This window comes from Cupressus sempervirens, chromosome 9, assembly GCF_028749045.1.
Source record: "Cupressus sempervirens isolate cs-2001-9-10 chromosome 9, ASM2874904v1, whole genome shotgun sequence".
Taxonomy (NCBI): Eukaryota; Viridiplantae; Streptophyta; class Pinopsida; order Cupressales; family Cupressaceae; genus Cupressus; species Cupressus sempervirens.
The window spans coordinates 633,580,161-633,606,155 of NC_143126.1; the positions used below are offsets into that span (position 1 = coordinate 633,580,161).

Genomic DNA, 25,995 nt, shown 5'->3' on the forward strand with positions numbered 1-25,995 from the left:
AGTAATTTGAAATATTTATCAATTATTAATTTGGTCAATATAATACTATGAAGAATATTATATTATTAATTATTATAATTATTTTTTCTTTTTCCTGACATTTAATATGAATGAATATCCATTATATATAATTGATATTTATCAAACTTGATTAAATATGTTATGACTTAATATTAAATGTTATTACTAGATGAGGATATTACATTTTAACCGGAACCCATATGCAATAGTGTTTTTGTTTTGGGAGTGAGACTCTGTAGAACCCACAGCTAAATTATCTGAAACAAATAAATGAAGATCCAAACAATGTATGAGTGTGTCTAACTTTCTCCACTGCATCTCCACCATTGTATGTGTTGATTTCTGAAAACAATGTCTTGGATCTTCTAGTGCCAATCAACCTTGTCTTCTTATGCCCTCATCAACTAATCACTGGCATCCATGAAAAAATGAATGCAAAATTAACTAAAGCTTGACTATTACTGCTAAAACATTTGACCAAATGAAAGAACTGATTATAGTTATACATATGTAAGAATAAGTTAAATGAAAACCATCCTAACAAGTGATTAAGTAATACATGACTCAAAGAGCTCTGTTCAATGTTCCAAGGGTTTGGTATTTTTTTCTGCTAGAAGGATTGATTCTATGATAGAGCAATGACAAAATCTACTATTTGATTCCACATGTTGAAAAGCAATTTGACCAAATGATAACAGTGTGAGCGTGTTGGAAGACACAATGAAATTGGACCAAATGCCCAGCAATATTATAACAAGTGATAGCTCCACTGCATGTTATGTCATGGCAGGAAAAATATCATTGAAGATGGATTTCACATATTACATTATTCAAAATGCATCTCAAAATTGATTTTTGCATGAGCACAAGTTGTGGTACTAAATAGGGATAATTTCTTTTACTTTGGCCATTCCCTAGTTATCGAATCTTATTGCCCACTGTTTCACGATCATTCCTACCGTGTTCACTAACAATGGAATAGATTTTGATTGTCGTAAATTGAATACTAAAGGACAATATTTGAATAAATTATTCATTATTGTCATCTCCAGGCAAGAACTTTGTTGCAATAGCCTCTGGTCTACTAATGATTTCCAATCTACCGTTGACCTTGTTCTGATCTTTATATATCTAGAACTTGAGCCATTTTTGGTATAACTGTAAACCTGCAAATTTCTCTATCAATGGTCTCACCGTAATTCATGAGATGTATCTGCACTTAATCAGTCAAATATGTCTAGAATAGCCATAGGTGTTCCCTCCACCTTTTGCTGAGATGTCTAATTTTTATTAATCTGTTTTTCAGACCACAACGTTTTCCTAGTGTTCCACATCAAGTAAGCTTCAAGCTCTTCAGCAATAGGGAAGCTTATTCACAGCAAGACTATCACTCTGAGATAGTGGTAGGCCTTGGAGAATGATCAGTAAGAGTCAGTGTGCAAATCAAAGGTAGTGGAATTATTTTCCTCTTGAAAAAGGTTTAACCATTTAATGCATCTGGCAATCAAATCTATTTATATTCAAGATATAAAACACATTCTAAGTATAAGATATTAAGAAGGAATAGATTCATTCCATAAAAATGCATTATTTCAATTTAGATGACAAAAAATGTTAACGTACCTCAGTAGCTCCCAAGTTCTCAATAACTGCAATTTTATTGCCTGGTGGAAAAGAATAAAACCAAAAACGTGCATAAGAAAACATTCAAAATGGATGTGGCCATTAATTGGAATAATGATATTCCAGTACAAACAAACAGCTCATGTTTGCCTCTAAAAGGTTAAACATTGTATAGAATACTCATATCAAAAGCACAATCACAAAGATACACTACTACTATATTGATGCAGTACAAGATGCATTTCTTCCAAAAGAAATGGCTTTCAAAATGCCCAAAAATTAGAATTACATGAATGTTGGATTTTATTTCAATTCTCAAAGCCTATTGGCAGAAGCAATTATTTATATTGACAAATCTAATGTTAATGCAGCTCATGATGTTTGTCTTCTTTATCATAGTCATGTAGTGCATATTACTTGCACTAACGTTTTTAGGTTAACAGAACAATTGCAAGGGTTCAGACAATCCACAAATGTAACTTTCCAATAAAACTAGTACATCTGCTGATTCATGGGGAACATTCTTCCCCACACCCAGTTCCTCTTTATCGTTTCCCTTGATCTGCGAGAGACCTTCCATTCCAGCCATTTCTTGTTACGACGGGGCAGCTCAGTTCTTTTCAGCTTTATTCTGATATTGCTTCCAATGGTTTTAACTTTTAAGTTTAACCATTATAATAGATGTATCTAGATCTGTTCATCCTTTTGTAAAACAAAATTTGTTCATTGTGGAGGCAAATTCTTGTAAATACTGGAAGCTCTTGTAAGTTCTGAAGTTATTTTGAATGATGAACTGATTGAAGAGCATACGAACTGTGTTTTGCTTTTCTAAGTTTCCCGCTGCTTTATTTCGTTAAATAAATCTAGGGGTGTAAATCTAGATCTAATCTATTACCTAGATACTTGATTTAAGAAATTAACAATTGCCATGGATGAACTTGAATCAATCATGTTTCAGTTCATTGAATTTCCTTAAAAAAAAAAAGGAAAAGGGGGTGCATCTCTAGAATTATGAGTTTATGATGACTAGGCATCCACCTTTTATTTTACTGGCTTTCATGCCATTGAATTTTCCGATTGCCTTGTTTTGTGGTGTTCTAGTGCCATTGGCTAATTGTGGTTACCCAAATCAGGGTTTTCATTGACTAGATATGGGTCAATGATTCTGATATAATCTTGGTCATTCATTGTAATTGGGGCTCCTATATAAACTCTACCCCTCATTTGTAAAGGAGATTGTTGGAGAATTATTGCAAATATACTATCAAATTTGCTCTACATTCAATACTGTGTTTGCATGGTGAATATGTGTGATCTTTTTTCAAGTATTGCATAGTAATCTACATTCCTCACATAGAATAGATTTCATTTCAAGTATTTAGTTAGAATTTGCTTTAACTAGTTTATTTGGATAAGAGTAAATTGTAAATGCATCCATGCCTGACTCAATCATAGACCAAACTATTAGTTGCTTACTGATTGTAAGTCTTGCCTTTTGTGGTATGAATTTAACTTCAATCGGTACTTGCCTATTGTTTTGCATCCACAAAAGGATCGATGAAATGGTAAAAATTTGAATATCTTTTGAACACACCTTACAAGATTGCACTAGGTGAGTGGAGTTGATGACAAGAATGTATCTAGTTGAGTCAAAGGATATTCACTCTTCCTTATATCCTTAAGTAGCACCTTAGATTGTAGGTTTAATTTCATTGCATTTTGTAAGTTGGAAGTTAGATTATTTTCGTTGCACCGTGTAAAGCCATATCATTCAAAGTTAAGTTGACTAAGTCCAAGTGAACTAGTTTCTTGATATCAACATATCAACCTGGTATAATCATGTCACCTTCTAGGAGCCTGCCAGAATTGTACAGTGAGTAGTATTAGGGGTTTCTCTCCTACAAACAATCACAAAGACCCTCCAAATAGGGTCAACCAGATCTGAGGGCTTCAGGAACTGCCAACACCATGAACATAGTTCCTTTCAGCAATCTCTGTGAGATAGATATGTGTATTTTAACCAGCTAGGGCATGTGGGCATCCATCCAACTGTACAGCCAATAACACCATCCAAAGACACAATGAAAACACCCCAAAACTAGTACAAAAAGGATAAATCAAATGTACCCCAAAAATCAGCAATCAAACAGTGTGTACATCTTCATCTCTGCCTGAGTCCCCAAACACCAAAAACCCAGTGAAAGAAAACTAATTCCTATATGAAATTACTCCACCAATGAAGGAGGCTTTTTTACCATCAAAACTGTTATTTTAATGAGGTTTTTGACCTCAATCAATCTCTAGATGAGTTTCTTTGATCATTCCAACAGCATCCTTTTATGTGCACTTCTTTCAATCATCCAAATGAGAGCCCCAGTCCTCCTTTTATAGAGTTGGAGAGGAAGAAAGAGGAATTTAAAATTCAAAATATAAATTTTTCCCTATAACAGCCTTTTAGAATATAAGACTAACTTTTTACAGTTTCCAGTTTCCCCGATGCATCCATTTAAGGAGATGCAACATCACTTCTTATTATTAGCAGGAGAACAGAACAAGAAGTGAATGCTTTTGAGATAGATGTGGATGGAAAATTAGCGTAGACTGTACAAATGAAATGAGATTCGTATGTTTTTCTTATTGTTATGCGGTTGTTTAAGAGTTCAATTATTCATACAAGGTAGGCTGGTTTAGGATAGTTAGGAACAAGTTGATTTGACATTTCGAGTGGGATCTAATATATTCTGTTTTTCACTTTTTTGAAGTTTGCCTCATATGGATCTGTAAAATGGCTTGGAAATGCATATAATTTTTCCAGACCGATTCTGTGAGCTATCCATTACTTCAGGCATTAAAAATTTGACAACCAAGACCAGGACTGCGGAAATTAGAACAACAAAGTACACCATTAAGATGCTGAATTTCAATTTCACATCCTTCCAGATGATGATACTTGTATAAAATAATATTAAAAAATTTTAAAATGAAGAACATAATTTTTTAATTTAAGTAAATCTAAATAAAATTATATTCAAAGAAAAACTCTAAAATATAGTCTAATTTAAATAGTATAAATATTACAAATTAAATTAAATATTATAATATCTATGTTTGAACATAACAAAACAAGTTGTCCAACCTTAAATTCAATGTATACATAAAACCAAAGCAAAAATCAAAATCATACAACAATACCACCCATACAAAAACATATTGCATTTGACACATTCAGGTTCTATCTTACTCTACTAAGTGAAGACCATCCCTAATTTTGGACCATCTCCATTTATTTCGCTTCTTTTGTGTGACGGTAAAACACATTTCCTTTCTCAATATAGGTTTCATTGTTGTCTTCCATTAGTTCCAGGAAGTTTTCTGATATGAGTTTATTATCCATCATGACACCCTCTTCCTGAATTCCTTCCCAGCATACATTCAGCTTACCCTCTTCCATTTATTCTTCTATGAAATCTATGATACCCCTCACACTATTTAGACAGCTGGCCATGAGAATGAGGCATTGGCTGTGCTACTTACAGCATAGATATGCTGGGTGGCAGGGAAATTGGTCAAAGCAACCTACAGGCATATATGTTGAACCCCCTCTTGTGTGCATCAATAACGAATACACTTAAATACATCAGCAAAATTAACTAGCTCAAACAATTCATAGCTGATGTGAGAGATGTTCAGATGTTTATCTGCAATCAATCACTACCATCACATGCCCTGTTTTGGTTCTCCTCCAAGAAAGAATTATCAAGCCTGTAAGACCAAATACACATTCTAAAGAATTATCAAGCCTGTAAGACCAAATACACATTCTAATTCATGGTCTTGGAGACTGAGTTGCAAAGCCACTAGAAACAGAAAGCTACGTCCAAGACAAAAAGGGTACAAGGGTCAAGAAAGTGGTAAAGAGTGACAATTTTTATTTAGATGCCATTATATTCTCAATTTTTCAGTTGATTACATGTGGGATTCGTAAATTCCAAGCCTTGATGAGATGTATAAATGCACTTACAAAATGCTTGTCCAAACAACAGTCATTGCATGATAAAGTGACCCACCTTTCTGTTCTACAACAAAATCGCATACTAAAAATTCACCAGAGGTAGGAGAAGCTCAACCCTAATTTGAACATGTCCACCTATGCATTAAATCTGAAGTAGGATGTGCATAGACTTAATAGGGCTCTCAATATCATGATATTTAGGTCAAGTGATGCTTAATGAAGGCCATCCAGAAGATATATACTGCAGAGAGAGGCTCAATCATCTAACATAAGTGAACTATATCTCTCAGAATCAAGGGCTAAGTGAGTTCAGCATTGTTAAATAAGGAGACACAATAACCAAATGCACGTTGGCAAATGCATGGGCCTCCATCACCAATAAGCGCACTATGCATCTGTCTCGTATCACAAGTTTGTAAATCCCTTTTCGTTGATAAAATCTAGTCTGCAAATTAATGAATATCAGATAACAAAGACTGGGTTAGTCCAGCTGATTCTAAATTCTAGCAATGAAACGCATGCCATGACATTTGTATCAGACAATGAGTTAGATTAGGCAATGGCCCATTCTACTTGTAAATTTGTTGTACCATTGCAAACTTGATTAAATCATGAAAATGTGCATATTCAGGGGATTAGTTGTTGCCTTCAGCTTTTAAGAGAAAAAATGGACATCCCCAAAACCTGCACTTGCATCCACCCCATTTTGAGACTCTGTGGAACACTTAAAAGAATAAGGCAGTTACAAAGTGTGTTAGGTGTCATGGGAAGTTAGAAAATATAATTGAAGAGCTACACTAATATAAGGTGTCATAACGAGTTACAAAGAATCTTGTCATAAAATAGCATTACCTAACAAACAAGACCTGGTGAGACCTGGTGAGATCCACTTAAAGAGTCAGACAATAGTATTCAAAACTTATTATGGATTAACTCATTTGTTTTTACAATAATTAAGGGATTGTGGTAAGCTTACTGTCTGTAAATAATCCTGAGCATATAAAAAAGTATAACTTGCAACAGCAAGAGTACAGAATCTACCAGGGTCTGAGCATATGCTCACCACTGGATAAAAGTTGAATGAGTTCTAAATCTATGTCTGAACCCAGCATGACCATTCATGTTATCATTACTAGCCTTAAAGTCAAATTAACAATTCCATATCAGATTCTCCAAGCTGAAGCAGGTATGTTTCCTTATCCATTTGTTTGGCTATTGAAATAATGTTGAAAATATGGATAAACATCATCGGCCTCAGTTAGTAGTTGATCAGAGATTAGTCCGTAAAAAGAAGACGCGGATGAGGCAAAACAAGGCATGGTTGAATAAGTGGGATATTGACATACAAAAATGTTGAGCAAGGAAGAGATAAAAAGACGTGTTGAAAAAATTCAAGCCTACAGTGTGGACAAAGCAAATAGGATGGGAAAAAACCACTATGTGAAAAGAGTTCAATCCCTCTTGCAGTCATGAAGATAAAGACTACCTACGGGTGGCAATCAAAGGTAAGCCAGATTGCTCATGGCGCAGTTGAGACCCGCATCCCATCATCCACTGTGAGACAAATAGACGGACAGTTCCTAAGGAAGTTTGGGAAAAATGAACATGTATTTTTTAGAGTAAAGGATGTGATGAAACAGAATAACATTTTTTTTTTTAATGTGCTGCATACCAAGATATCTGTGAACAATATAAAAATAATTTGAAAGAGAGCTGTCTACATCAATTGTTTGACAAAGTAAGATTGCAAAAAGCCACTAGTTTTCTGATAAAAATTCATAACAGAAGGGCTGACATTGAAAAGAACATGAAAATGATTTAGGTTTCTGATGCACGGTCCCATAGACTGTTAGTTCTCGTAGATGTCACCGTAGATGTTATTAGAATACCTTCATTCATTCATTCAATCCATTGTACTCTCATTCGTGCACATTCTTTAAGATTTTTTTCATTTCTTTCTTAGCGCCTTAAGATGTGATTTCAGTTCAGCTTAAGTGACTTTTCCTGTCTCCACAGCTATAAGTGTATCATCCACGTTGTTCAAATTTTAAGAAAGCGGAATGAGCTTCTCTCACGTGCTCAAAGCAGAATACATAAGTCGCAAATACACTCCCCTAAAATGTACCCAGCAACAAAATCTTTATTGTTAATAGTTATGCCATTGTATCTTCAATTTAATTGTTACATCCACACCAATTTTAATGTCGACACGTTTTCTAGTAACTGCTGTAACTTATAGAAATTAAACAGTCATAAAGTGATAAGAGAAAACTGCATACCACGTAGGTCAAGCTCCCGTTCCCGAACGGCATTGAAATACTGCGGACACTTCGATATTAAATCCGCCGTTAACCTCACCATTCTCTAAACTACTTACTCAATGCCCGCGAAACGAAATGAGCTTCGCTTCCAACAAGGTATTCCCATAAACAAATCGCCCAAATACCTTAACAAACAAAACCAAGCTTTTCTTGCTTTATTATCAGAGGTTGTAAATAATGATTCCACGGATATGGCAAAAAGCCTGTTAAATTAGGTTTTCGGAATGAAAATATTGGAGGGCCTGAGACGAGGAAATAGTTGGACTTCAATGGTCTTAAAATCTCCAGGGCATTCTGTTTTTTTAAAGCCTCGGCAATAAAAATGTCGAAACCCCTAAACCCTTGGCTATTGACACAGATATTTTAAGCGCATTTCCACCCATGGGTCTCCAACAGTTTCTCCCTCCTTGGTCGGAATAAGTGAAGACGAACCATAACTACCGACATCAAACAAAAAGAGTGTAGTGATGAAAAGCGTAATTATAATCTCTTTTAATGTATTTTGATCTTTTTATCATTTTTAAGAAATGATCTCATATTTTATTAGTGTGCAATAGCTTGAGTCTCTACCTTTTGGAGTAATAGGATATCATCTTGGAATATTTATGTGGAAGCTTAATAATGGAAGATCTTAAGATGACAATGATATAACAACTACCTTCAATTATGGATCATTCTCTGTGGGACTTCGAATCAATGACTGAATAATTTAACAAATATTATATACTTGTTGGACTTCGAATCAATGACTGAATAATTTAACAAATATTATATACTTGTTTGAATTATGTCTATGGTCGCATTCAATGTTTTTACATGCAAATTACCATCAAAAATTTAAATCACATTGAAATTATTATTTTTCCGAATTAAAAAATATTAAGTTATGAATTTCATAAAGAAATTGAAATTAAATATATTTAACAATTTATTTTTTTTATCAATAAGAGGCTGAATTCAATATTAAATATTATGTAGTATTATTAATTATTATTTTATTAAGCACGAGTAGATTCAAACCCAAGACCTCTTCGATAAGAGGCTCACAATTTACCATTGTGTTGTAGGCTCTTGCCTATATATTTAACATATTTTTATTACAATTATGAAAATATAAATAAATTCTTTTTTAAAAACAATATATTTTTTTCAAATCAACAATTATGTTCTTTCTAATTACATAAAAAATATAATTTAACTATAACAAATGTGAAATTAGTTTTTAGATTTAATTGTCCCTTCTTTAGTTTTAAATTGTATTATATAAAAAATGATAAATTAGTGTTTTTATTATAAAAAAGTAAATAGAAAAAATTAAATACATACAAGTGTATAAAAGTAAACACAAGGGCAAGCACGTTTACAAAAAGAAAAGACATCGTATATTTAAAATTATTTTTCTTTCCATTGATATTTCATACGCATCAACAAACGTATAATAGGCAACGAATTAATAAGTAATGTTCAATATGACGACAAAAATAATATCACCAAAACTTTACCATTGCACAACCAATACAGACAAATTCAATAAGCTAAATCAAGTACAATATTTTGTTAATAACGATAAAAAACAATTGGTAAAAGGAACAATCACATCTACCACTGAACACATTTACAATGGTAATAAATGTCTAACAAGAACAGTAACTGCAACTTTATCTTTTAGATTTTTTCCTTATTTTTTAACTTGGAAAAATAGGATTTATGGACAGAATAATAGTCATTCACCAATCAGGAAAAAATGATTTTTGTCCTAATAAATGAATTTAAAAATATACAATTTAAGAACTTAAGAAATATAATGAATGCAGGGACTAATAAAGAATTAGAGGGGGTACACAAAAACATTAGTTCCCTGCCTTATACTAAGGCAGGTACTAATAAGTATCTATCCTTTGTCCATTTCTTCCTTTCTAAATCTACCTCTTTCTATACTAACCTATTAATTAATTTCTATCTCTCTATCTATTTTTCTTCTCTCTCACTCACAATTCCACTCATTATTTCCTTATGTCTCATATATGTGTGTTCGTGTACATGTGTGTATATGTGTATATATACATATTTGTGTATATATATGCATATACATGTGTGTGTGTGTCTATGTGTATACACACACACATATATGTATGTATGTATATATACACATGCACATATATACATACATATACATATGTATGTGTATGTATATATGTGTGTGTGTGCATATGTATTTATGTATGTGTATACATGTGTGTGCACGTGTGTGCATGTGTGTGTGTGTGTCTATAGTGATTTCTCCTTTTTATATATTTAATCATTTTCTTCTCTGCATATTCCTCTCCTCCACATCTATTCAATTTTTTCCTTAACACACATGCTTTCATTGTACATCCAACTAGCACACCATAATATTTTTCATCAAATTGTGTGTTTTTTCTTCCATTTCTCTATCACATCCTTCGAAGTATTTTGTGTATGACATATGACATATATCCATACATGTTAATAACTTTTGCATCCATCAATTGTACTATCCTTAGATCGACTGACATTTAATTGAGTTTGTGTTGAAGAACTAAAAATAATAATTCTAATTCACTCATTCCTATTTAGATTTAAAGAGATTGAAGATATGTTTTAAACTTTAATTGACTAAGATGCTCCTACATCTCTTATAATTAGAGACTTCAACAACTATTACCGCATTGCATGTCTATTTCCATCATTTTCAATGCCAGATCACTATAAAGAATATAAAAGTGTGATTTCAAGCAAATGTAAAGAGAAGACATAGAGGGAAGTATAGCTATTGTCCTTACAATATGTTTCAAATGGGACGTGGATTTTCTTGATAGAACACCTCAAAGAAAAGTGTCATGGGATAGAAGAACTCCAAAGTTTACAAGAAATGGATATTGTCTCAGTCTTAAAGTTTATGTGTACTTAACATGTACCCATTTAATAAGGAATAAAATTATGTTTAAAAGAAAATATAAACAATGGCAAGGTCCAATATTTCTACATTGTTGAAAGGATAATATTGATCCAACAAGAAAATATATGTTATCTCCTTGTGTAAATGTCATGTTGTGATAAGGAAAAACAATAGTACCAAAGAAGTGATTGTTATTACTTGGGGCATTGCGATTGATATAGGTTATAAACATAGTGAGATATATACATAATTTTATATAAAATTAATTTCATTTGGTGGGACAAAGTAAATCCAATCATTGAGATATATATTTTTTTAATGTTTTATATTCAAATCAATTTATGATGGATATTTTGGGAAGGATTTTTCTTTTAAACTTGTAATTGATAATTACTATTTTCTAAGGGTCTAATTTCAATTCAATTTGTCACCATTGCCAAATTTCACCCTCTACTTGTTAGACTGCAATTGTTACTATGAAGAAATTTGTGTGCAACAAATTTTTTTAATGTTTTATATTCAAATCAATTTATGATGGATATTTTGGGAAGGATTTTTCTTTTAAACTTGTAATTGATAATTACTATTTTCTAAGGGTCTAATTTCAATTCAATTTGTCACCATTGCCAAATTTCACCCTCCACTTGTTAGACTGCAATTGTTACTATGAAGAAATTTGTGTGCAACAAAACATTATATCATTGTCATTTGCAAATGTGTCATCTGAGAAATCAAAAAACATAAAAATTTTCCAATTCAAGTAAAGGCATTACAGAGACAGTTCCTGTTCTTGCAAGTTTACACAAGATACCTCGCATCTTCTGCTTTTCTTGGTAGCCATGGCACCACCACGCCAAAATTCAAAGTATTTGGTTGCTATATAATACATATATACATCAAATATATTTTCCTTCGTACATGCAATGTTTGTGTGTATACAGTAGAAAAATGTTAAAGTAGGGAAAAAAGCCTGTCACCTTACATTGTTGTTGGCGGCCCAAAAGCAAGATCTAGCTCATTTGAAATTGTCATCCTCTTTCTTTTCTTTTTTTCTATGTTCAATGATTTTTTTTTCATTTACAAAGTTTGAAGAACCTAACAAAAAGTAGGGGAAGAGGTCACTAATGGAAAATTGCAAGGTGAGTGAGAATTTAGGAACTTCATCTGCTCGCTCTGTTGTGCTCTGAGATAGTTGCAACTTTAATTAAAGCGTGATTTTTTTTGCGTTGCTATTTCTTTTCTTTGAATGGTTTGTGTTGCTCCTTTGCTTTGAATGTAAACAAGGCTTATTTGGCTAAATTATCAGGGTTTCGATCATTTTATGTTCTTTTGATGTTCCTTAAGTGGGTTGCTTTCTTTATCAGATATGTCAAAAATAAAATAAATTTAATCTACAGGAGTGACTTTCACATCAACAGAGGCGGTTTTCAAATCAACTAATGATCTTTTATACTTTATGGCATTCATGGATGTGATTTGTTGTCAAATGGCAGTGATATATTGATTGTTTGTTGAGTGAAGTCAATTGTCATGCATGCTTTCGTCAATTCTAATGAAAGTTTTCAACTTAGTTACAAGTTGAATAGTCTAAGTGTCCAATCATCTTAATGGTTATTCTAATGCTTTAGCATACCTTTTTTGATGTGTTCAAAATGGTGAAAAGGTGAGAATCAATCTATGGTTTTAAATGTTTTTTTGTCTCTATGATTTTCCACCATTGGATGGAAACGCTAGCTTCTCACTCTCAAATAAGGGAACACCTTTGACGTAACAAGAAGATTTCCACAATCCATATGAAACTATCAAATTTTATACTTCTAGATTTGACTATGTGGTTTTTTTTGCATCGAAGATCACACTTTGTGATCCATCATTAGGATAACAAAAAGACGGATGCAGGAATAATCACACAATCGAATCTAGAAGTATAAAATTTGATAGTTACCTTATATTTTCTATTCTTTTTTTTGCATTTAATAGATTAAAAATGGCTATGTAATTATTTATTAAGATAATATAAAAGTAATAAAAATAGACAAAAGCATTGTGTAACAAGATAGAAATTGTTATCACAATTCTTATTGTTGTGCATGTAGACACTTGTACTAGTCACTATAGGCTATGTATTTTTTAAAGGGATTCATATTTAATATTTTGTAATGTTTGATGGAAACTTAAACTTTATCCTAGAAAACAATACACCTGCAAACTACAAACCCAGAGTCATACGAACTCTATAATCATATTGAGTGAAAAATTAGGATAGGAACCTTGTTTGACCACATTCCAATATAAAGATAACAAGAAAAGAAGATAGAGAAAAGATGGCTCGTATTTCTAATACTAACTATATGGTGCTTCTAAGAAATGCTAAGCTTCTAAACATTCTCTTCTCACTTTTATTATGTAACAAACATTTTTTTTGCTTTGTAATATGAAGGTATGTTTATCTATTTGTTGTACCTTACGATTATACATAATTCTACATTAAAAAGTGATTCAAAGAAATAAATATTAGTATTACTCCTTTTCATTTTAATGAATATAACAACTCATACTATTAAATTTTATTTTTTTTAAAGATTTTTTTCAAATAAAATATTTATGATCAATATATCTCCTTTCAATTGATTTTAAATTTACTTTAATATCAAACTTCAACCACAAATTGATCTTTTCAACCTCTCTTCGTGTTTATTTTTTATGATTGTTTATGCATTTCTTATTGTTCTCGATGAACAAATTAGTCATGTCATCCCCAATATTGGTAAAAATATCATCATATAATGTTCAAGATAGCTTTCTATTTTTACTAATTTATAAATGGATAATTTAAGTACTTTTTCATTTTTTGTTCCATCCATTGTATGTGTCTTTCATACATGAGAACATTGTCAAGTCTAGTTAAATATAGAACAAGTGATGAATTTATTTCCATGAGCATGCCTACACTATAAGTGATCTCTCATACTCCCCATTTTACCTTGCTCTTATATATTATATAAATTATGAGTTAAAAGCATAAATAGTGAATTATTTTAATAATAACAATTCAATTTATATGATTATCATATTACAAGTTTGCACAATGCTTAGGTAGTAGTATCTTGTAAGTGAAATAAATATCTAACTAGAAACACAAATTTAGAAAGTAGTTATCAAATTCTACAAATTCGCTTAGAAAAATGATAAGTCTTTTTTGTAGCTAGTTGAAAACCAACATAAGTGTTTGTAATATAGGTAACAAATGTTTGGCAATGTCTTATAATGTTTTCTTCCACATCATACCCCTTACACACATATTTTAGGTCCATAAGAGGGGGGGATTATAAACATGTTTGACCTCATTTAGATATCCATCTTGGCCCTCTCAATAATCATTGTAAATAAATGAGTTGTACTCTAAAGGATTATGAAGCGAATGCCAACTCTGGTCTTAACATTTTGTTGCTTGATATTCAAATGGCACAATATGGAATATAAGAATAAAATCGAGTTCCAATAGAAGAAATGCACACTTCCTTCCTACACCAATAAAATTTACATACTCACTGGATTAGTGAGTGAGTTTACAAAATTCAACAAAGTATTAGCTTCAATATACCTTTTATATGTAAATTGATGAGATAAATGGGTCTACGATGAATGCACACTAAGGCACCATGTGAGCTAACAAAATTATCAATGGAGTATCAAGCTAATTTAAATTAATCTCGAAGGAAACTCTATGGTTAAATGCCTTGGAGTCAGTTACTAATGAGATTGGTAGCCTCCAAAGAAGTCTTGATGTTCCACCCGTATGATTGTCACATATATATTGAATCCAAAGTGGACCATTTGTATTCATGATATATTGGTTCATATGATCTGACACTCATGGACTACATATCAATAAATTTCATTTAAAAGAATGTTCTCAAGTCCTAATAAAATATCATCATTTGATACTCTATGAAATGTAATTCATTTTTGTTAATAAATGAGATAAAAATGTCCTTAAATGAATGCCTCATAAATTTCAATACTCATTGATGGTATTGTAAATGGGGTAGCAAGCTATGTGCACCTGATATTGCAAGAAAATCCAAAGTTAAACATAAATTATTCAAAGTAGTATTGGAAAAAGGGACTTGCAAAGAAAATCTAATGCATAACCTAGATGAGTGAATTCTATATAGAACATATATGCTCATATGAGATAAGTTTGTGTGAATTACTAGTCATGATCTACAAATAAATGAGTTTTACTTAAACTAAGTAGATGAATGTCAATAAACCATCATTATTTTACATGGTGAAATTAATATGTCCTACTTGTTAAGGAATGATTTGAAGGGATTCTAGAGTGAATAGTTCACACGACAAAAAACTTCTAAAGGTTTTGGAAGATGGATAATAAGATAATTGGTTTGATCTTTGGAGAAACTCCAAGTTAACTTAACTTTTAACATTGTTAATGCTCGCAAACTAGATAGTCATATGGGTATTTATAAATTGAATGTTGAGACTCAAACAAACTTTCTCAAAAATGATTTCATTTACTTGTGATTGATGCAAATTTGTATTCTACAAGTTAAGTATGAAATGGTTTTGAGTATGAATATTTTCTTAGAGTATAAATTTGTCCTTATAAATCTTCCAAACTGATGTGCGAAAAATGCCTTACTACATATTAGGGAAGATTTTACTATGTAGTAGATCTCATATTTATATTATTAGAAGAAACATACTCTCAAATATTATATTGTTGACATTTCAAGATAGAAAACACCCTATAAAAATTGTATGCATTATTTATGCATTTTTTACAAGTGTTTTAGGTAACAACAAGTACATATGTTTCCATTAAAAAATGTGCTTTAGGTTAACGGTGAAAATTGATTAGGCTTAGTTATCTTTTGATGTAGGGTTTTGAGAATCAACTAAAAATACCTATATGAAACTATCAACATGTTCTTGTTCAAGCATACTAGAAAATTATGAACTCTGTAGGGTAAAATCCAAGATATGCACTTATGTATTGCTTAGTTGGTTGATTTCACCTTTCTTTACATAAAGCTATTAGAGAATTTTGTTGATATGTATTGGATTAATTCATACAAAAAGACTTATGTTTCCATGAAAATAGTATATTATGGAACTTGTCCTTGTATCCATAGCTCATGAAAGTTGCTTCTTTTATATATCTTTCCAACTAATACGACCTCTATTATATTCTTACCTCACAAGAATGAAAAGTAATCTATTGCACCCTTATGGAGCATATCTATAGTGTTATTAAATTAAGCCTATAAAATATCATAATAAAACATATTGTGTAATAATAAATGTCATAAACAAAGTCTACTAATTAAATTACATGTTGGTTCATGATTCACCACTTCCCTTGGTATGAGTACATTTCTACAAGATATTTGTGATTTGTGATATGAGAAATAATAGATTGTTTATACATGTTGTATCTTCAATACTTTAACTCGTGATTTTGCCTTTGTTTCAAAACTTTTTAATTTTTCTTTTTATTATTGTTCAAGATGTCATATGTATTTGCACTAACATGCATATTATTATGATGTCTCTTCTTTTTCTAATGTTGAGTAAACATTTTAATGTGACTAGTGATAGTAGCACAATGTACCTTCAATTACCACATAGAACTATTTTGTCATATAGCTATAGATTAACAAGGACCAAGGTCACAAATGTAGGACCTTGTCTTAGAGTATGATGAGACACAAGCTCACAATCACAATATAATGATTGGGGTTAATCTAGGGGATATACAAGAAAGGCTAGAGGCCTTTACGATCATGGTCTTAAACAAAAATTAAAACATGTGTTATCCATGGTTTGATCTGACACTAGCAATGGTAGTACATAGCTGATGTATGTTGGAGGTAATGGCCTTTGCATCAGGCATGTAGGGTGATTGAATTATATGTCAAGCTAGATTGGTGTCAGGACTACAAGCATTGGCTTGACATGGTGGAGGTTGGCCTAGGTTTTCGTTTGAATTAGGGTATTTGGTGTCATGTAGAAGGCTCGATGGATGGGGTTCATGCCTTTCTCATATTTAGTACCATAGTCCCAGTTGTGTTGCAAACTAGGGAAGCTTGAACTGCTCAAATACGTTTGCTACATTTCTTGGATAAATGGGAAGAGGATAGTAGGTTAATGTTAGAGGAGAGGAAATGCAAAATGAAGTCGACATCGAGCAAGGTGAAGGAGTGAAACATAGGCAAAATGTGTTGGGAGGTGTTGCCACCAGTGCTTGGTCACAAAAGGGACAAGATGAAGATTGTGGGAGGTGTGATTCTCAATGAGTCACGAGGGGAGATTTTGTAGCGATGGAGGATACTTGACTAAACCAACTCTTGGCTCATTTTTGGGTGCCCATTTTTAGTAGTAGGGCATATTTGTTGTGTATTTGGTATGTTGTTTTCTCTCCTTCAGTTTGAATCTATTGGTGGTTCTCTTTGTTGGTGCTGTTTGTCATTTGGGTGTTAATGCTTATGTTCCATGGATGTGTGTTAATGCTTTATCAATTTCTCAAGGGTGGGATTGCATATCCAGGCATTAAGGCCTCTTCATGACAACTATGTAAAGGGGTAATGAAAATTATGGCTTTAAGGCCACTATAAAAATCAATTTAATCTTCCTCAATATTGATAAAATTAATCACTTATCAAGTAAAAAAGTAAGAATATTTAATCATCTATGACATAACCTGTTTTTATATTGGCATTATTAAATGGATCATTGAGCTTGTTTTTATTTTGATAACCTAAGAACATTTTCAAAGATATCAAATTTTTAGACCATTACAAACTAGTAGTTGCACGTTTTTGTGCTTGCAATGATACGTCAATAAGTGCTTGATAATAATAATTTTTTAAAATATAATCTTATGTGAACAAATTAGATTATTAATAATTTTTAATTTAAATAACATAATATTTACTAAAAAAAATTGAATATATTAATAAATATTATTTTTTAAAATTTTAATTTATCAAATATTTTTAAAAAATCATTTTTAAAAATTCCATCAAAAAATCTATTATGAAAAATATATAAGAGAAATACAAAAAATAATATCAAAAAATAACATTTCTAACAAATATTCTATTGACTAAATAAATTATAGAAACTAAAAAATAATATTTAAAGAAAAACTAAATTAATATAAGAAAGTAAATTAAAAACTTAAACCTAAATCAATTTTGAAAATCAATATTTAAACAACTAGAAACCACAAACTAATGTGAAGATCATGAGTAATTATTTTGTAAATAAATAGGAAAAGAAAAAACAATAGTTAAAAGTGGAAATTCAAAATATAATCTTATGATAAGTAGGAGATAATTTCCATTGCAAGTGAAATTATGATATTGCTATCAGGATTTAATTGTGTGATTTTGAGTCAAACTCATTGACCCATGTTTCATGAGTAATGATTCAACATGAATACATCTCTCACGAGAGTAAATGGAACACTTAGCATTCATTGGATCTAGGTGATGCTCACAGTGGTGAAGCACTGGGACTTCCTGGGAGGTCACCCATCGCAGTACTACTCCAGACTGAGTGCGCTTAACTACAAAGTTTCCTCTATGGTTAAACCCAAAGCTTGCAACTAGCGTGCTTAACTACGGAGTTTCCTCCATGGTTAATCCCAAAGCTTGCAACCCTAGTTGCAAGCTTTGGGTTTAACCATGGAGGAATGGTTAATCCCAAAGATTACAACCCCAGTTGCAAGCTTTGGGTTTAACCATGGAGGAAACTTTGTAGTTAAGTGTGCTCAAGTTGGAGTAGTACTAGGACGGGTGACCTCCCGGGAAGTCCTGGTGCTTCACCCCTGTGAGCATTACCTAGATCCAATGAGTGCTAAGTGTTCCATTTACTCTCGTGAGAGATGGATTTATGTTGAATCACTACTCATGAAACATGGGTCAACGAGTTTGACTCAAAATCAAACAGTTAAATCCTGATAGCAATATCATATAATCTTATGTGAACAAATTAGATTATTAATCATTTTCAATTTAAATAACATAATATTTACTAAAATCTTTTAAATAGATTAGTAAATATTATTTATTTAATTTTTAAAAAAAATCAAAAGTTAAATAAATAGAGATCACAACATGAACTAATGTGGAAATCACAAGTAATTTTTTCAAAAAATAAATAGAAAAAAAGAAGAAGTCAAAAGTGGAGATAATAACTAATAAATATCAAAACAAGAGTTAAAAGTGGAGTAAGATAAAAACTAACAGGTAAATAATTAACGGGAAGGATTTACAAATTTTTGGCCAAATTGACAACTTTTCTAGCCAAATGAGAACTTTTCTGTCTAAAAATCAATTTATGGGAACAAAGTTCCCACAAATAGCCTATCGGCTACATAACTATGAAAAGTTTTTGGTTTTTATTGTGCTTATATTTTTAGCATCAATGTTTGGAATCACACTCTATGATCCATCATCAAAATGAAATAGAGCAAGATATACAAACAAACGTGAATTGCAGATAGGTACTAACTTAAGAGATAAAGGGAGAACAGGAGGGGAGCACGCAAAATGAAAAAAAAAAAAAAAAAAAACAAATAAACCACTGAATAAATACAAAAACTCAAAACAAAACAACAAATAAACATACAAACCATAAAACTAAGTAGAACAACACGAAGAATAAAAATTAAATGAAAAAAAAAACATGTAAACAAATATATTAAATATATATAAGAAACAAAATACATGAATATATAAACATAACAAATCAACAAAAAGACCAAAAAAATAAATCGAGAAGCAAAAACTCAAAAGTATGTAATATATAATATATACTATGTATTATGTATTTATATATACATAAACACGTGTATATATGTATATATGTGTACTATATATACATGTATATATGTGTACTATATATACATGTATATATGTGTACTATATATACATGTATATGTATATATAAATATCAAATACATATATAAATTATATCGCTCTATATGTATATGTATATGTATTATAGTGCCTACCCCTAGTTTGTTTTATTGTTATATTGTCAAATTCTTTTAGGTCAGTTTTCGTGGTTACGTGATTTGATTTACTGGTACTTGGTTGCCTGATTTGGTTGATACTATTTAATGTTTGGATTATATATTTGAAGAGCTACTTTATACTTAGATATTTGATGTGTTCATGGTTATTCTTTTGATGATGATGTCTTGCATACTTCATATCGTGCTTTTAGTTGCTTTCATGATGACAATTATATGGATGATTTATATACGGGTTTATGGTTACTTACCCCATACTTGCATGTGGATGGTGTACATGTATGTTTTATTTTATGTTTGAAATATCTAATGTGATTGAGGGAAGGAGTCATAATCACATGCTAGTCAGGATCTACATGATGTACCACTCCCAGTCATTGCCTATTTAGTTTAGATATATATGCATATGTGCATGTTCAACTTTTATGCAAATTACAGGTACCATGCATCGACTTCCTTGAATTGCCAGGATGAGCATGCCCTATCGCAATATCTCAATGATAAAAGAGGGGAGATAGTTTTCAAGTCCAAATCCTGAACCCGAGCCTAATTGTCCTAGAATAAAGGGCAAGTACCTGAGTTCTTCACCTTTCTAAATTCGTCAAAGTGACATGAATTTGAGATTTTAACCTTTGAATTTGACTCATACCTTGTCTTTTTAGTCGAGTTTTATCTTATTGAGTTTGTGGGTATATTGTATTTTCATGTATAATTAGATCAACCAAAGAGATTATTAAATGATCTTAAATGAAAATTTTATTAAGAAATTTTAATTTTATTATATTTAATTAATTGAGAAACTAATTAAATAGAAGAAATATTTTTTAAGATTTAATTAAAAGACTAAATTTGACACAATTATATTTATTTAATTTAATAAAAATAATAATATTTAGAAGTTGCATTTAAATAATGAACTTTAAATATTATTATTAGTTAAAATTATAAATATATTTTCTAAAAATGTATTTCTTTTTTTCTTTTTAATTAGTAAACGACCAAGGCCATGATATTATGTTATTAATAATAAAATAATTACAATAGCGTTCCATTGTTCAAACGGGCACTAGTAGGAAAGAAAACCTCTAGTCTAGCCTAGGACCTAAGTTCTATATTATTACAACATAAAAGGGGCATACCCCAGTCAAAAAATCTAATTATCCATTACATGGTAAAATTTGTTAACAGTGATAATCAAATACATCACTCTTTGAAGCCACCAGTGCCTCTTGCTAGGGATTTCGTTATTTCCTTTTTGTTTATGCATAAGTACCAAATGCCCTCATTCTTGTCTTACTATCTTGCCAACAAATTGGTTAATGATATATATTAAGATAATGTTCCATCTAATGTAGATCATAGTACATAAATACTAATTAAAAAACAAAGATAGGACTACAAGAAATGCAATTTAAAACACCTATATACATCAAGATCATAAAACTAATTATGCCTAACCTAATCAGGACAAAAGATTGATTAATAGCCTAGAAATGAGATTATGGCAATAACAACACCAAGATATAGATTTAGATTTGACTGCTCAATTCCAACAAACAAATCTGACAATATCCAACCCTAATTCCTTTTTTCCATACTCTGGCTCGCACCATTAAACTGCAGCTCAACATTTTAGATACCAACACAGAGATGCCTTATTAAAATTAACAAAACCATAATAGGTAAAGAAATCGGATGGCAACAGAGGACTTGAAAACAAAAATTGAATACCAGCTGAGGATAGAAGCCTATAGCCGAATGCCATAGTATTAAGTACACTACATAATAGATTCTACTAAATTTAGCTAGTAACTTGCAAGTGACATGTAAAGTACATAGTTAAGGAAAGATATAAGGCCACCATCCCTATTTATCTCCTGAATTCTGAGCAATTGCAGATAAAATAGATTACCTTCCTAAAAGTGAAATCACAGGAACCACCTCCCTATTTCCCAAGAAATCTGATACAGAATGTTAAAATCAAATATACTAAAGCAAAAGACTAGTTATATACAATAAAACAACCATACATAAGCATAAATTGAATTTTTGTGAGTATTATCAAATTAAAGCATGTCAAAAAATACTTCAACAATCAATCATACATCTTGAGCCCTTACTAATCATTTAATCATCACTCAAATAGATATCTATCATTGACATAGTAATACTAATAACTAGCTTAGAACTAGGATGAATCCTGCTAAACAACATGCATTATTTCAGAATTCAACTTGATGTCATCGTGTTGGTTCTTGTTATTGCATTACCATTTTTGCCCTACAAACAAGAACGACCTCTATAGCAGGTAGCGTGTACGATCTATCTCAATTATTTGAGAAATAAAAGGAAATAAAACTACTTAACAATTGAATAACATAATATCTGATTTGAGGGCATGCATTGGAGATATTGATATCCACATAAAATTCCTAAAATGTAATCTAGTTGTGAATCCTATCAAAAATAGAACATGATATCCCCAAAATTTATAAGAAATGCATATAATGCCTAAAAAATCTTTAACCCTCATGAGAGTTCGGATCCGAGATACTCCAAAGGCAAAATAAATAACCAAACTTCTTATATTCCATATATTGTATATACATGATATGACAAAGTTTATCTTTCCATTCGTTTACAACTATAATCTACTAACATCTAAGAATGAAGTTCATATATAGGAATGTCATAATCTGCTAATCTTAACACATACCCACCATATAAACAACAATATATATGGTATCTATCTCTTGCCCTATTACTAACCCTATCCACAAAATAGAGCAAAATTCCAAGAGGACGCCATTGAAAAAAACTTACTTCTAATACACCATGATCACTTTAGAAATTTCATTAGGGTTCTCCATATAAAAGTTTGGGGGGAATTCAAAGTCAGATTTTGCCCTGCTAGTTTTCTCTGAGTTCAGAGTGCAGAAGTTTAGGGCATCAAGATTGTCCAAGACCACACCCGACTGGATATATGCATTAAAAAGATTGAGGTAATTTGTTAACCATCCTCTATTTTCATCTGCTATGATTCTTCTCCAACAAAGTAGAAATTGAATGGTTGCCTCCATCTTGGGCCGCTCACGATAGAAAGCATAGTTCTCGCAAATTACCAATGAAGGCCGTTGACAAGCCATTTCTAATTTAAGAGACCCCAGAGGAAGATTCATATATTTCTCTGGCAAAGGGATTCAGAGCTTGTCATCTATGCTATTAACTACTTTCTCTAACCCCTTCCTCCATACTGGGTCAAATATGTCATGACAGAGTTTGATGATGTCACCCTCTTTAACCTTTTCTCTTGCCATGCAACCAATGAAAGACCCGATGATATCACTGTTGGTCCTCCATGTGTACTGGTAGTCAAAAACCCCTTCCCTGATGGATCTACTAATGGCAATCCTGGACATGTCATCCACCGGATAGAGAATCCTATTCCATCTCTCTGGTTTAACATTTCCATAGAATGCCATTGTTCAGTTCTCGGTAGCATGAAAAATGCTAATATTTGATTCCATGTTCAGGGAAAGAGATAACCAAATGATAGTGATGGAAAGTGAATCCTCAAGAAAAAGCAAGGTAGAAGAAGGTCCTAGAGACCTATTATGTCGTGATGACATCAAATGATGTCACCCTCAATATCTCAACACGAGCTGGCCTTAGTAGATATATGATGAAACAACCATGGAAAAGGCTAAAACCAGTGGAGGAGATAGATGCGAATAACTATCCCTCACCAATTCATGATGGGAGACACTCATATTTAGGATCGATTAAAATGTTACCATCAAAGTTAGAGTATAAAATAATGATTAGGAACTCCAGCAAGAGCCATCGTAAGTAGATTGAGTATCGATATAAAGTATTAAATATTGATATAAGAGAATGTAAGATTATAAGTGTGTATATATATATATATATATATATATATATAAAAGATAGAATTTGAGCATGAAAATATTTATAGATACAAAGGATGAAGGAGCTTGAGGATCAAAGTAACCATAATTAACCCGTAATGGTTGATAAGTCTTTGATGATCAAGGAATTGACCCCACCTACTCCCAGATTTGATAAATAATTCACTTTCTGATTGCCTTCCCAGAAAATATGATAGATCCTGCTATCTGCAAATTTATTTAGAAGCATAAGAATTTCTTCTAATTTAGAATTAAGCACCCAATTAGGGGTTGATCGTTTTCTAATCACATTTAAGATTATTTGAGAGTCTCCTTCTATTACAACTTTAGATAAACTTAACTTATGGCACAACTGAAGTCCCTGATACAAAGCCTCTAATTCTGTCAGATTGTTGGAAGTTCCTTAAATAGACATGGCTTTTTTGGCTACCTAGCGACCTAAATCATCATTAATGATGCATCCAATGCCAATTGTGCATGGGTTGCCTCTATTTGCACCATCAAAGTTGAGTTTGGCCCATCCTTTTGGCGGAGGATCCCATCTACAATTTTCTCTTGCCTACTTACTAGTCTTTGCATAGAACAAAGGAGGATTAACCAAGTTAGTCTAGTTCTTTTCCATTTGCCCATCCCAAAAAGAGAAGGAGCCTTCTTCTTTTCGAGAGCTCCTAAGATGTGAATTAGTTGTTTCCACTATGCTGGCTTCCATTTTAATTATGAACTCTTCAAGCTTTAGTTCTATGTTATAGAAGATACGTTGATTCCTTTCCTTCCAACAAAAACCAATATGGAAGGACTAATGTTCCATAGTTTATTATAAACACCCTTGACCATGTTAGTGGTCCAACCCTTGAGTAGTTCAGGAAAAGATTTCAGGAAAGGAGAAGACCATCCCAACTTGAGTCTGAGCCATTCTTAGCAACTTTGGGAAAAAGGACAGTTAAATAAAATATGATTAGTGTCTTCGCTATTCTGTTTACATAAAACACATCTAGATGGACCTTGAAAACCAAGTTTACGTAACCTGTCCAAAGTCAGAATTCTATTTTGGAAGGCCAACCATAAAAAGAATCTTGCTTTTGGAAGACATGAAGAATCCCAACAGAGTTTTAGCGGAATATCCACTATATACCATTTTTGAGAATCTAGAAGAGCCCTGTAACCATTTTTCACGCTATATTTTCCATCTTTGAGGCTGCCCAAATGAGTTCATTTCTCTTTTCTGACTTCTTAATCCTCCTATCTTCTAAAAGTTTTTCATAACCTTTAATCGTTTTAGCATCCACACCCATACCATCCATATATTTCCACACCCATTTAGATTCACCTTCTATATATACCACTGTCTTGTACTCACCGACTTTATTTTCCCATAAATTAATTTATTTATCTTTGAGATCCTTAGGGATAAGGCTATGTCTTAAAAGGAGGGTTTTGTCCCAAGAGTCCTCCCAAAACAAGACCTCATCGCCCCTGCCTACATCCCAAGTCAAGTACTTACAGACCAAATGGTGACACTTTATCATAAAGTTCCATCTTTTTAAACCTCTAGGCGGGTTAATCATCCTAAAGATCGATAAAGGATCATCCACCTTGAGATATTTGTTATATAGAATCTTAGCCCATTTTTGCTCTCTTTCCTTATAAAGGCGCCATATCAATTTTGCCCCAAGGGCTTCATTTTGCCAATGTAAATTCTTGATCCCAAGCGCACCCAAGTCCTTAGGCTTACAAATGTTCTCCCATTTGACCGGTGCCAATTTTTTATCTTCTTCACAATCCTTCCAAAGAAAATTTAAGTTTAGATTCAAATTTTTGGAGATTTTGCTCGGATAAAGCGAGACAAGATAGAGGGTAGGTTGGGATGGCAGATAAGACCAATCTGATCCTGGTACTTTTTCCTGCCTTTGTCAGCCATTTGTCCTTCCAACAACTAAGCTTTGCATTCATTTTTTCCAAGGTATTGCATCATACCTTACTTGATCTTTTCTAAAGCAATTCCCAAGTACTTATAGGGAAACAAACCTTTTTTGCATCCCATGATCTTCCATATTTGTTGTTCTGTATTAGGTCTTGTATTTATAAAGTAAATCTCAGATCTG

General features: G+C 32.0%; 1 protein-coding gene across 2 annotated transcripts in view; it reads right to left on the reverse strand.

Moving 5' to 3' along the window:
- U2A' (U2 small nuclear ribonucleoprotein A) overlaps positions 1-8,434 on the reverse strand; it is a 71,447-nt gene extending 63,013 nt beyond the window's left edge. For both annotated transcript variants that reach the window (XM_089801428.1, XM_089801427.1), the window contains exons 1-2: positions 7,936-8,434; positions 1,645-1,685 (exon numbers count right to left, since the gene is read on the reverse strand). In XM_089801428.1, coding sequence (XP_089657554.1) covers positions 1,645-1,685; positions 7,936-8,017 — 123 coding nt within the window. In that variant the 5' untranslated portion in view covers positions 8,018-8,434. The remainder of the gene's footprint in view (positions 1-1,644; positions 1,686-7,935) is intronic.
- Positions 8,435-25,995: the final 17,561 nt, after the last annotated feature.